Below are 14,920 nucleotides of genomic sequence, written 5' to 3'. Positions count from 1 at the left end.
GGTTGCTTTGGAGTCCTTGCATAGTTTCTACATTTCCTCACTTAGATTGTGATTTCATTTCATGTTGATTAGAAATAGTATTTAGTTGAATGGAAGATACTTGTGATGTATCTTTGATGAGCTCCCTTAGACCAAACTACGAGGTGCTTGCTAATTATAAGTTTGTTTTGCATTGGTGAAATGACATATTTATGAGCTTTACTTCAAAATTGCTTGCACATTGATATGTTTCATGAATGGTGTTAATGGAATAGTTTGAACATCTTACATCTATCTTTGGAGATTGTGCTAGCTTGGTTGATGTTGATGGCTAAATTAAGTCTAGTATTGTCACAAATACATTCATTATCTCTTGCATTCTAGGATTATATTAGGTTCTTTAACCCTTTCCCTTTGCAATTTTTTTGGTTGGGAAGTAGGTGAAGTGGTGATATCCATTGAATGTACAACGTAAATTCCTTTGTGATACCCAACATATCATATCATTAAAATTGACCGAAAGTCCACAATAAGAAGGAAACTTGTGGTTATTTCATTTGATCACACAATTGATATACATTGTTTATAGCATATGAGCTTTCTTGTTGAAGAGAGAGTTGGAGATTTGGTGTTTCATTTGGAATACTAAGTATTGGATTCAACATGTTGAAGTGGCATAAAAATTCACATCAATAGTATTCCTTGTAAAGGTTATGACGTTAATGAAAATATGTGATGTTCCCTTGCAATTGAAACTATAAAAGTGGAGATTGCTTCATTTGTGAAGACATCAAATGTATAAGCAATTCAACATATGAAATCAAAGCTTTATATGAAAAATAACTAGTCATTCAACCATATACAATTGTAGACAATTCATTCAAGAATTATTCATAAAGAACCTTAGTATTATTCAAGGATTGCATTGTCAATTGATGCAGGGGCATCTTGGGTTAATGAGCAATCTTGCATCACCCAAAAACATTTCTTGTTTTCTGCACTAGTTTGTTGTTTGCATAGTAGTCGTTACTACCTTGAGTTTTGTGTTGTGCGTAGTTAGCATCTTGTTGAGGACTTGCTTTTAGTCCTTACTTTAAGAGAGCATAAGATGATGTGTCATATCCTTCGAGTTTTGTGCCATTCTTTTTGGCCTCTGTTTCCAGCTGTTTTCATCGAGTGTGGCGTGTTATTTCGTTTGGCGCAGTTTCCTATGATGATGTGGTGTCTTGTGCAATTGGGAGCCGACTCGTTGATTGTGTTTGGACCTACCTTCAATAGTGCGTGAATAATTGATGCCCATTACTTGGGTTATGGCTTACATTTCCAAGGTAGGACCCATATTGTAATTAAATGCTTGACTGGACGACTTGTGGTCTAGTTGTCTATATAAGAAGCTTGGATTGGATGTAGGAAAAAAGATTCATATAGTTAGTAAGTTAGAAAAGATATAAGGATTGTGAGCTTGAACTTTGCTGATGTATTTCTTTGTATAAGGCCGCAACTCGGAAGGCCTCACAGTCGAGCATGTTGGTTGCTATTTATCATGTGCAATAAATTAGGAAATCTATGAATTCTATGGTCTCTTTGCTGCAAATCTATGTTTTGCTTTTGTGTGTACTCTTGGCAAGGTGTCAGTAGGTTTAAGTTGATTTTATTTTGCTTATTTCTCCTACTATCCCTTGTGTTAGGTGATATCAAAGATTGAGTTATTTCTTGTGAGTTGGATCGTGGAGGACCTTAATTAGATTGGTTGTAGGGTGGCAGATCTGAAATCTGACCTATAACTTGCAAAAGGTTACGATCATGCAAGAATTATTCTCAAGATGGTTCGAGGTAGAGGAAATGCAGATAATGCTATAATGGACATGTTGAGACAATTTACAACGAGACTTGAACCTATAGACAATCCAGAGAAGAGGTGTACATCTTGAGGATGTTAGTGATAATGAAGAAGCAACACCTAATCCTAACCTTGAACTTGAAGTGGAGCAAGATGAGGAAAGACTTTTGAGAGTTTTGTCTAGGGCCAACTTTAGATCTATTATTGAAGTTGCTTGCTATGATGAAAGACTTGAGACTAATGCCATATTGGGTTGGATCTTTGAGATGGATAAGTACTTTGAGTATGCAAGCACTCCTGATAACAAGGTGAAGATAACAGTCACAAAGTTGAAGGTCATGCTTCACTCTGGTGGGATCACTTGTAGACAGAAAAAAAGAAAAAGAAAAGATCAAGACACGGGAAAAGATGATTGACAAAATGAAGAAGTTCCTTCTTGTAGATTACCAAGTTAACCTATTGAGAAGAATGCAAAATCTGATTACCAAGTTAACCTATTGAGAAGAATGCAAAATCTAAGGCAAAAGGACATGAGTGGAAGGAATACACCGAGGAATTCTACAAATTGGATATCAGATTTGGACATGTGGATGATGAAGTTGAAAAGGTGACTAGATACTTGAATGGTCTGAGAACATCTATTCAAGATGAGATTAGTTATGTTAAGATGGATAGTGTAGAAGAAGCATATCAGTATGCCTTGAAAGCTGAAGAAAATTTGGCAAAGAAACATGATCAAAGATAACGAGGTAGAGGTGGCAGATTTCAAAGATGGTAGGGGTAGAATATATGGAGAAGGTAGTAGATCTGACAACACAATTCAAGATAAAGGAAAAATAAAATGGAAAGAAGAACCCACTGGAAAAATAGGTAATTACACTAGAGGTAGCTATACTGGTTACTCTAAGAATAATAATGGTTGTAAAAAGGAAGAGAGATCTTGGTTTAAGAGTACTTGTTTCAAGTATGGGGAAGAAGGACATAGAGCCTTCAAATGTAGCAATTCTGGTAAGAGGATTGGAGGTAGCAGTAGAAATACTTTGGCTTGTGAAGAAGTTGTTGAAACACCTGATGAACCAAAGCAAGGTGAGAACATGATGATAATAAGGGTTTTGTGGAATGAGGATGTTGACAAAGAACTTGTTTTGAGGAGTTTATTTAAGAGTAAGTGTAAGATTGTTGACAGATGTTGCAAGGTAATCATCGATAGTGGAAGTTCAGATAATTTGGCATCCGAGGAGCTAGTTAGCAAGTTGCAATTGCAGAGACTGCGACATCTTAAGCCTTATCATGTTGCTTGGATCCCGAAGGAGCATAAATTATTTGTTAGTGAACAATGCCTTGTTAAGTTCAAAATCGGAAATTATCATGATGAGCTCTTGTGTGATATTATGCCTATGGATTGTTGTCATATTCAATTGGGTAGACCTTGGCAGTATGGTAGACAAACTTTGCACAATGGTAGATTGAATCAATATACTATTTTGGTTGATGGAAAGAAGCAAATTTTGTTACCTCTAGTAGAAAAGCATGATGAGAATCATTGTACCATAGTTAGAGTATGTTTGGTTGAAGGTAATCAATTTGTTAAAGATGTAAAGTAGCAAGATGTTTGTTTTGCTTTGATTCCTAGAGAGACTAGGAAACAAGATGAACTTGAGCATGCACCTAAGGTTGAATCCTTGTTAGCAAAGTTTCAAGACATTATTTTTGATAATGTACTTGATGGTTTACTTCCTGTAAGAAGTATTAGTCACTATATGGATCTGATACCTGGAGCTAGTTTGCCTAATAAAGCAACACATAGATTAATGCCTGCTGAAAATGGTGAATTGCATAGACAAGTGCAAGAATTGCTTGAAAAGGGTTTGATTAGAGAAAGTTTGAGTCCTTGTGCTCACCTGTTGTATTGGCACCTAAGAAAAATGGAGAATGGAGTATGTACATTGATACTAGAGCTATTAATAAGATCACAGTGAAATACATGCTTCCCTTGCCTAAGATGGATGACATAATGGACTGTTTGAGTGGAGCAAAGTATTTTACAAAGATTGATTTGAAAGGTGGCTATCATCAAATCAGAATTAGAGAAGGGGATGAATGGAAAACTGCCTTTAAGACAAATGAAGGACTGTATGAATGGTTGATTATGCCTTTTGGTTTAACTAACACACCTAGTACCTTCATGAGATTCATGAATGAGGTTCTGAAGAAATTCTTGGATAAGTTTGCGATTGTATATCTTGATGATATTCTTATATTTAGTAAGACCAAAGAAGAACACCTTGAGCACATCAGAGAAGTATTGCAGAGATTGAAGGAAGAGAAGCTGCTGATTAACTTGAAGAAATGTTTTTTTATGAAGGAGGAGATTATGTATCTTGGTTTTGTATTTTCAACTGAGGGTTTGAAGATGGTTTCGAAAAAGGTAAAAGTAATTCTTGATTGGCCTACACCTGAAAATGTTGGAGAAATTAGATCATATAATGGATTGGCATGTTTTTATAGGAAGTTTATAAGAAATTTCAGTTAGTATGCAGTGCTATGACAAAAACCATGAGAGGTGACAAAAAGGATTTAAAGTGGACACATGAAACACGTAAGAGTTTTGAAACATTGAAGCAAAGGGTAGTAGAATTACCTACTAAAGCTTTTCAAGTGGATTATGATGCTAGTGGAAGTGTCATTGGAGGTGTTTTGAGTCAAGAAGGATGACCTGTAGCTTTCTATAGTGAGAAGTTGAATGATGCTAAGAAAAGATATTCAGTTTATGATCAAGAATTCTATGCTATTGTTCAGATTTGAAGAAGTGGAGACATTATTTGAAGCTTAAAGATTTTGTGTTGTACATTGACCATAAAGCTTTGCAGTATTTGGGAAGTTAGAATCAGAGACACATGAAGTGGGTTGAGTACTTGCATAATTTCTCCTTTGTTTTGAACCATAAAAGTTGACAGTCAAATAAGGTTGTTGATGCTTTGAGTAGAAGAAGGAATTTGCCGACGAAAATGAGGGTTAAGGTACTTGGTTTTGATGATTTGAAGCATTTGTATGAAATTGATCTTGATTTTGCAAAACCTTGGAGGGCTTGTAAGAACTAGTTGATGAGTGAGTGGAATAAGTGGACTGATTTTTATATTATGGAAGACATGTTGTTCAAAGGTGTTAAGTAACATGGATCGGTTTCTGCAAATGTAATTACACTGCCATGGTTATAGGTGTGTTCCAAATGCAGATCCCAATCTTTTATAAGAGTAGGAGACATGTCTCATGAAGAGGCATGTCTCTATGATTAATCATTATTAGTTAATATATGTTAACAATATAAATCACAATATAACATATGTATTACATATAATATATATGTATAATATATCATATATATAATATGATATATATAATATGATATATAATATATTATATATATGATATATTATATCAACATTGTATCTTACGATTAAATCAATCCGGCTGTAGCTATAATCTTAACAAAAGGAACTCAATTGTGCATGCCTAGAGGATCTATGAGGGACAATATCATGAAGGCGAATCATAGTGGAGGACTTGCTAGACATTTCGGAATTGATAAAACAATGAAGTGTATTTCTGGTAGGTCTCTTTGGCCTCAAATTTATAAGGATGTACAGAGGATGGTTAGAAGTTGTAGAATTTGTCAAACAACAAAAGGAACTAGTCATAATTTAGGATTATATTCACCATTGCCTATATGTAATAAACCTTGGGAAGATATCTGTATGGAATTTGTTTTGGTTTGCCTAGAACTTAGAGAGGTAATGATTCTATTCTGGTAATAGTTGACAGATTCTCAAAAATGTCTCATTTCATACCTTGTACGAAGACAACTGATGGAGTACATGTGGCTAAATTATTCTTCAAGGAAATAGTAAGATTGCATGGGTTACCTAGAACTACTGTTTCCGACAAAGTTACCAAGTTTATTGGTAATTTTTGGAGAACACTTTGGAGGAAGATGGATATTGAATTGAAGTTTAGTTCTACATTTCATCCGCAGATAGATGGACAAATTGAGGTTGTGAATAGAAGCTTGGGTAATTTACTGAGATGTTTGGTTGGGAATTAACCTGCTGTATGGGATTTGATTTTAGCACAAGCAGAGTTCGCATATAACAATTCTGTGAATAGAAGTACTAAGAAAACACCTTTTGAGGTTGTGCATTGATTGAATTCTAAAGGAACTACTAAACTAAGGGATTTGACTACTGAGATGAAGAGAAGTGCTGAAGCAGAGGAATTTGCAGATTTCATGAAGGCTTTGCATGAGGAAGTAAGGAAGAATATGGAGGATAGTAAACTAAAATATGAACAAAGGGCAGTTAAAGGGAGAAGACATAAATCTATTGAGGTTGGAGATACGGTGATGTTTTATTTGAAGAACAGATTTCTAGCTGGTACCTATAGTGCTAAAGAGGAAGAAGTTTGGTCCTTGTAAGATCCTAAGAAAGTTTGACAGTGGAATGCTTTCGAAGTTGAATTACCTAAAGACATGGGCATCTCAGCTATATTCAATATTGTAGATATCTTTCAATATTTTGAAACAGACGAGGAATTAAAAGATAACCTGGATTATTCTGAGAAGAAGATTGAAAGCATTGAGAAGGTTTTGGATAGTAGAGTAAGCAAGAGTAATAGAGGAAAAGACAACATGGAATACCTTGTTTAGTGGAAAGATAAACTAGATGAAGATAGTTCATGGATAACACAAGTTGAGTTGGATCTCTATAACTTAGGTCAGAGCATTAGGGTTGCCTGATTAGGACATTAGTTGTTTACTTACCCAGGGTGTTTGATGCAGGAGCACCTTGGGTCAATGAGTAATCTTGCATCACCAAAAATATTTCTTGTTTTCTGCACCAATTTGTTGTTTGCATAGTAGCCATTGCTACCTTGAGTTTAGTGCTGTGTGTAGTTAGCATCTTGTTGAGGACCAGCTTTCAGTCCTTATCCTAAGAGCGCATAAGTTGATGTGTCATATCCTTCGAGTTTTGTGCCATTCTTTTACGACCTCTGTTTCCTGCTGTTTTCATCCAGCGTGGCATGTCATTTTGTTTGGCACATTTTCCTATGATGACGTGGTGTCTTGCGCTAAGAGCTGATTGCTTGATTGTGTTTGGACCTACCTTCATGAGTGCGTGAACAATTTATGCCCATTATTTGGGTTATGGCTTACATCTCTACTGCAGGACCTATATTGTAATTAAATGCTTGACTAGCTGACTTTTGGTCTAGCTGGCTATATAAGAAGCTATATAAGAAGCTTGGATTGGATGTAGGGAAAAAGATTCAGATAGGTAGTAAGTAAGAAAATATATAAGGATTGTGAGCTTGAACTCTGCTGATGTATTTCTTCGTATATAGCCTCACCCTAGAAGGCCTCACGGCTGGGCATGTTGGTTGCTGTTTATCATGTGTAATCAATCAGTAAATCTATGAATTCTTTGGTCTCTTTGCTGCAAATCTTTGTTTTTCTTCTGTGTGTACTCTTGGCAAGGTGTTAGTAGGTATAAGTTGAGTTTATTCTGCTTATTCCTCCTATTATCCCTTGCGGTATCAATCCATCAAGAAATAAAAATCAGTGATAGTCTAGAAAATACTTAGAGATATCAGTTTTGAGTTTTTTGAAGTACTTAAAAATTGGATGGGTCTAGGCTCATGGGTGGGGCTAGGGGATGGAAGGAATGTGTCTTTCACGCCCTCAACAATCTAGGGATGAGGTCCAGGTTCATGGGTGTGGGCTAAGGGATGGAAGGATGGTTTCTTTTCATCCCCTCAACAATCTAGGGATGGGGCCCTTTTATTCTACAGTTTTGCAAGTATTTCTTAGAATTCATGATTTTGTGGGATGATTTATTGACCTGCTGTAATCTTTGATATCTTTTGTGATGTCTCGAGTGAGAATCATTGTTCCGAAGAATATCCCAAGGGAACATTACACCTGGAAACTTGGAAAATTGAGCTCAAAGATTAAAAGGTCAGCCACACCAAGTGCTACTTTAAGGATAGAGTAGGAAAATTCTATCACCAAAAGCCTTCCTAAGAAGGGAGGTGCAATTGAAGAGAATTTAGTAAGAGAAAATATGAGCAGGTGACTAAATTCAGATGCTGGGACAGGTGTTTGAGTGTTTTGCAGAACTACATCAGTTCAATACTCCACTTTTGGTGCATCAGTGATTAGATTTAATACAGGTAGCAAATTGTCCAAAATTGTATTGTGGGTACCTTAGAATCCAAAATGATAAGTGCTTTTCAGCCTACAGTGATGTTTAATTTCACCTTGGGTCTGGTGAAACCTAGCCTTTAATTGTAAGCCTTATTAATTGCAATGAAATGGGAGCAAGCATGAGTTTTTATGTTGGAAAACTTTGTGATTAATGTAGGTTTTAAATCAGTTCACTGTAGTTTGTAGGAGAGATAAGCAAAAAGTAAAGGCAAGGTTGCACACATGCTGTAGTATCTCTTTATGTAATAACAAACAAGGTTAGTTAGGCACACTGCTTGTACTAAAGATTTGTTTTAACTTTTTTCTGCATACCAGTGTTTTCCAAGATGAAATTCAGCATAATCTGCATAATCATTTAAAATATAGCTGAAACATGCCTTTACTTTCTTACAAACATAAATAGAATGGGTGATTAGGGTGATTTCTTGAGTGAGTTTGTTGCTTTTTCCCAGTTTGCTTCCATGTTAATTTTAATCAAATTCTTGCATGTTTGTCATATATCTTTCTGAGTAGGAATAAGAGTGGATCTCTTAGAACCCATCACCAGTTTTGCTTGGAAGCCAATAGTTAGCTGTGTGTAGAATTATTATTTTATCTGTACATTTTACTCTTTTTTTATTGCACAAAACAATATATATCTTGATCAGCTTATAATTTTAGTGCTTGTTTAGCACTGGACTTATTGTCCCTAGTACAGTATTACGGGAACCAAATGCTGTTTTCTTAGTAGCAATTTACTGAATTGTACCTTACAGTGATCACCTATCGGTCATGTCTTTAGCATTGACTTATCTATTTTTGCTGTTTCGCATTGATTTATGCAAGCATTAAAGCTTATTTTTGCAATTGCAAACCATGTCATTCAAAATTTATACTAATTGATTTTCTTTGGACTACAGAATGATGTCTGATATGTCACGGCTTGAGTCCAAGGTTGAAAGGTTGGAGGCTCAGGTTGCAACAAAAGAAAGGGAGCTAGCTGCACTCACACAGAAGGTCTGATGAAAACACTTGTAGTTTCTCATTTTTGTGAAATTGTCGAAAAACACTGATAGTAATCAACTGATATTAGATTGTTTTGAGGTATCTAACATGTCATAGATTTCTTCTTCACATCTGTAACGATGCCAGGAGCAAAAAGCTTCTGCTGCTTTCAAGGCTCAGATTGAGAAGCTGCAACAAGAGCGTGATGAATTTCAAAGGATGGTTATTGGGAATCAGGTATGCTTTTTACATAAGGAAAAAATCAAAGAAATGGGGTTTTTTGAAATTAATTGTTTTACAGGGTTGATCTCAATTTTTATGTTGTTTTCTTAGCTTAGACACCTGGAAGTTTTGAAACAGCTTTCATTTCCTATTTTGACTTGAATTTGTTGTAGCAAGTCCGGACTCAGCAGATACATGAGATGAAGAAAAAGGAGAAAGAATATATCAAGCTACAGGTGAATTTGTTTTGCTAATAATGTCAAACTTTCAGTTTAGATGTGTATTGTATATCATCTGCTCTTTATGCTGAACACAGAATTACCAAATCTTTCTTTTATTAGCTGAACTTCTTAGTGGCAGGAAATTTGAAATGTTATAGCCGTACCTTTTTATTTTTTCTTTGACAGATCTAATTTCAGCTCGAGTAATAGTTACTTCTCATTATATGCATTCTGAACATAGTTAGTGATATTGGTATATCAAGAGTGTGTTTAGGGCATTCGTTCCCCATTGAGCTTCACAATCATATTAGAATATTTTAAAGTTATATCTAGAGCTCAAATGATATTTATGAGCCGCATATATTTTTGGTGTTAAATAATTTTAGAATTAATCCTAAATTATTTCACAAACTATCAGTGGTAGGATTGGCTCATATATTGCTCTCTGTCCTAGTCAAATATTGTTTGGTGAGTGTTATTCCTCTTTTTCCTTGAAACTATAATTTTTGTAAAACTATAAAAGGCACAAGAGCCTGAATATATTAGAAGACAGAATAGAAATTACATCCAAAAACAACCTGTTAGATATACAAATTCAAAGAATTTGCCTTTCAACATAACTGAGTAGACTGCAATAATACATACAAATTTGCAGTATACTTTTAAGGTGGCAAGAACATGACGATTAGAATATTTTTGAAATAACAAGAACAAGATAAAAAGAGTATCAGTATAATTTCAATGAAGCATTTGCTGTACCAGAAAAGCAAAATTTTTTCACAGCACCCAGCACTAAAATAAACTTTCATCAACTTCTGGAGCGTTTTTCAGATGAGGAACTTCATCTTTTGATCTGAAAATTAATCTAATCTTGTTTTCATTAACAAATTTTTGTCAGAGAAATGTATGCTAGAGAAGGTTGAGTGGTGCGGGACATTTTGAAACTAACTTTGACAAAGAGGTCATTAGGGATTGCTTATTATCACTGTTGGCTTCATAAAAGATTAATTGTCAAAAGTGCAATATGATTGCATATATCATATATGAATTCCTCTTGAAAAGTTATCCAACTTCAAAATCAATGGCACCTCATATTGAGTCTGTATGCAAAAAGTTATGGCTTTTAAAATAATTTGGTCAAAGAATTTTGTCAAAGCAGTAAATTTATCATGAAAATGGCAAAAACATGTTCACCAGTTTGTGAAGGCAGCAAATTTATCGTTTTCCAGTTTGTAGAAAGCAGCAAAAGCACATTTTCTAGTTTGCTTAAGCAGCATATTTTTCATTCAATGAATTGTAGAAAGTGGCAAATTCATTATTTAGTTGGGCCTATCAAATGATGTTCCAGTTTCTTGACGTTTTCACTTCCGCTCATTTGATTGTTGTTTCATCTTTCAAATGTTAGGGGAAACTATACAAACCCTATTTATGGCCGACTTGCACATGCTTGAGTCATAATCTTTTGGTCGGGAGCTTTTAGTGAGATCTTCCTCTTTTATTCTGTGATGTTTATGACCATCATAGAAGTTGTAATAGTAGAGTTCATTTAAGGGGTTTAACTTGATTCCTGGGGTACCTGTTACATTGTTGGACCTCTTGCAGAAGGACCAAGAACTGGTGACCAATATTTATTTTTTGAGCTCTAAGCGAGTGTAACATGCAGATTTCTGGGGTTCTTGTGCACAAAGGCCTTCTCTAAGGTTTCTTTATCTTTTTCTTATAATTTTTCAATCTCTCTCGCTGTGTCTTGTTTTTCATTGAAATGCACATATGGGAACAAATGTGCATTGGAAAATAAAATTCTCATAACTCAAACAAGAATTAAGTCATATTATCTTTAGCGTGAAATGAATGGATGTAAGAGGGCACAAGAAGAATAGGAGGAGATAATTTGTGTCCTTCACAAAGTTGGAGCCATGGAATCAAAAAATACATTATTTTAAGAGCAAATTTTACAACTTCCAGACCAATCTTCCAAGCAGTTTAGGAGCATCTTCCTTACAAAATTTGATCATAGAGGATATGGTTGAAAAAATGCAGAATTTCATCATCAAATTGAATATTAGAAGAGCAGCAATTCAGAAAAATATAGTGCCAGGGTCTGCTGGCACATATGCTATCTTTGGCATCAGCAGTACAAAATTTTCCTATTCTTTCCATTCCATACAATTGTTTAAATATTTCAGTAATTTGTTTTTTGCACAAGAAAACACAAAAAGCAAAAAAGGACACAACAACAGCAAGGGTAAAACTACCCCATTTGATGAGGTTCCAATTTTTTGATAAGGGAGTCAAGTGACTCTTCATAGTTATTTTTTGATTGCAAATTCTTGTTCTTCTTGTCAAGGAGTCTTTTGAGACTCCTTATATTTGTCCTGCTTCTTCCCGTGCTTTTGGATTTTGGAATGGCTCGACATCACCCCCACAACAATTTTATGAATGATCCATTTTGTCACTTAGATAATGTGACCCGATTCCAAATCCATTCTTATCATTTTTCAAGTCAAGATAATGTTACCTTATTCGAAATCCATTCCTATCGTTTTTCAAGTCAATTATTAATTTGTGGTTTTGTTTCTAGGTCATCATTCTTGCAAATTTGACACTTGAACCTAAATAAGATTAATAGAGCTATTATCCCTTAGTTATTCTTTGCTAGCAGCATTGTGATTAAGACCTTGTCTTTGCTTTCTTGATTTTAGGTTTATTACGAAAGTAATTGGTAAATACTTGCTTGTTATTAACAGAGACCAGATGGTCAATTTATATAAGAGAATGAGACGATGTTTCCTTAGGAAATGATCATAAAGAATAGAAACATTCTACTCTAGAGAAAGCAAAAAACGAAAGCAAACTAAAACTAATTAGATATTTACAATAGATAACCATTAACTAATAATAGACGACTTATCTATTATTGTAATACCCTCCCTTAATGGTTAATCTATCTAACACACCAAGCTGTCTTCTGAATTTGACAAACTTATCAGGACCAAGGGGCTTGGTGAGAATGTCTGCAGTCTGATTTGTGGTAGGAACATACTGCAAATCCATAGTCCCGTCTTCAATCGACTGTCATATGTAATGACAGTGAACATCCATATGCTTGGTTCGTTCATGGAAGATTGGATTTTGTGCTAACTTGATAACGCCTTCGTTATCAACAAACAGAGTAGTCGGTCCTGCTGGTGACATCTACATATCCCCAAGCATTCGATGAAGCCAAACAAATTCACATCCTGCCTTAACAGTCCCTCTATATTCGACCTCTATAGAAGAGAGAAACTGCCTGTTGCTTCTTACTAGTCCATGTGACAACATCGGATCCCAAACTGAACACATATCCAGATGTTGACTTTTTATCATCAACAGAGCCTGCCCAATCTGAATCTGTGAACCCACTGAGTTAAGGATTAGAGCTTCGAGAGTACAAAAGTCCATAATTTGAAGTGCCCTTCACATAATGAAGCACACACTTTGCTGCCATCCAATGATCAGCCGTAGGAGCTGTCATAAAGCGTGAAATATAGCTAACTGCGAAGTTGATATCAGGCCTAGTAGCAGAGAGGTAGATGAGGTTGCCTACTAGTTGCCTGTATGTAGTATCATCAACGGAAGGAGAATCAAACTTTGCTGATAATTTGAGACCTTTCTCCATAGGTGTGCAATAATCCTGCATACGGAATTTGTCTAACAGGGCCTTGGCATATTTGGACTGAGAGATGAATATACTAGAAGATTGTTGCCAAACTTCAACACCTAGGCAATAATGCATGAGCCCAAAGTCAGTCATATCAAAAGACCAACATAAATTCTGTTTGATTCCCTGAATCAAAGATGCCAAACTGCCAATGATGATCAGATCATCCACATAAATAACTAGAAGGATGATGTCATTGTCCGTAGTCTTGATATACAGATTTGAGTCCGAAGAACTCCTCTTGAAGCCTTGATCACTGAGGTACTTACCAATTTTTATGTACTGTGCCTGAGGGGCCTGCTTCAAGCCATAGAGAGCTTTTACCAATCTGAGAGCCTGATGGTCTTTACCAGCAACCTTGAAACCAGGAGGCTTCCTCATGTAGACCTCTTCATGGAGATCACCATTCAGGAAAGCACTTTTGACGTCCATCTGATGGACCTTCCAGCTAAACTGTGCTGCCATGGCTAGGACTAATCTGATGGTACTTATCTTTGCAGTAGGAGCAAAGGTCTCCTCATAATCAACGCCCTCACGCTGAGAAAAGCCCTTCGCCACTAAATGAGCTTTGTACTTATCCAAAGTACCATCCGATTTGTATTTGATTTTGTAGACCCATTTGCAGCCAATGGGTTTCTTCCCTGGTGGAAGATCAGAAAGGACCTAGGTGTTGTTCTTCAGCGGGCTCTGGTGTTCAGATGTCATGGCCTGTTCCCACTTTGCAATTCCTTTAGCCTTGTTATATTTTTGAGGTTCAAACACACTGTGAATGTTGGCCATGAGAGCAAAGTTAACAGAATCTGTAGTTTTTCTCTTTTTTCGAGTAGTTCTCCCATCAATGAGCCCATCATCACGAAGATCAGCAAGTGTCTTAGCCCAACACTTAGGCCGGATAGGAAATGACCAACATTGGTACCAAGAGATGCTTGATCAGTAGGATCCTCATCAGAAGAATCTGGATCAAACTTAGGTGAACCATCTGCAAAGCAAGGAGATTTTGCAGGAGAAGCCAAAGGTGTTTGTACAGGTATCACTGGAATAACTGGAGTTGTAGGAGCCCTCCCATTAGGTGGACCTAATGGAAGCTGAACTCCCAAATCATGAGCCATCATAGGCTGGTTTGCTGGATCAGGAACAGGAGAAACAAGCATGAATGGTCCTCGCTGCTCATCAAAGACTACATCTTGACTGTAGATGAGACGAGATGTCTCAACATCGGTCAAGTGATAGGCTTTGTAAAGACTGCTATATCCAACAAGCATGAGTTTTTGACTCTTGGTATCCAACTTGGTGCGTGAAGCATCAGGGATCCAAACAAATGCAAGGGAGCCAAAAATCTTTAGGTGACTGATTCTAGGCTTGCGACCTGACCAGGCCTCTTCTAGAGTTTTACCTTTGACCGCCACTGTGGGTGATCGGTTCAACAAGTAAACTGCAGTGTTAACTGCTTTTGCCCAAAACTGCTTTGGAACATGTTTGTGTTCGAGCATGGAACGAGCCATCTCGTTGATTGTCTTGTTCCGACATTCAACTACATTGTTTTGTTGTGGCGTGTGGGGTGTGGTTAACTGGCATTTGATGCCATGTGTATCCAAGAAGCTAGAGAAAACATTAGAACAAAATTCCCCCCCATTGTCTGATCTAAGGGTAATAATAGATTTCCCAGACTCTTTTTCAACTAAAGGTTTAAACTTTTGAAATATAGGAAATGCATT

At 36.2% G+C, this 14,920-nt stretch overlaps 1 protein-coding gene across 1 annotated transcript in view; it reads left to right on the top strand.

Annotated features, from left to right (window-relative positions):
* The window catches only part of LOC149538002 (uncharacterized), a 162,535-nt gene that overhangs the window by 14,184 nt on the left and 133,431 nt on the right, over window positions 1–14,920 (top strand). The window contains exons 5-7 of the mRNA XM_089799394.1: window positions 8,978–9,074; window positions 9,210–9,299; window positions 9,458–9,520. Of these exons, the coding sequence (XP_089655520.1) occupies window positions 8,978–9,074; window positions 9,210–9,299; window positions 9,458–9,520 (250 nt within the window). The remainder of the gene's footprint in view (window positions 1–8,977; window positions 9,075–9,209; window positions 9,300–9,457; window positions 9,521–14,920) is intronic.

The sequence above is a fragment of the Cupressus sempervirens genome, chromosome 9, assembly GCF_028749045.1.
Source record: "Cupressus sempervirens isolate cs-2001-9-10 chromosome 9, ASM2874904v1, whole genome shotgun sequence".
NCBI classification, from domain to species: domain Eukaryota; kingdom Viridiplantae; phylum Streptophyta; class Pinopsida; order Cupressales; family Cupressaceae; genus Cupressus; species Cupressus sempervirens.
The sequence above is the reverse complement of the archived record's forward strand: the minus strand, read 5'-3'. Positions and strand labels throughout refer to the sequence as shown.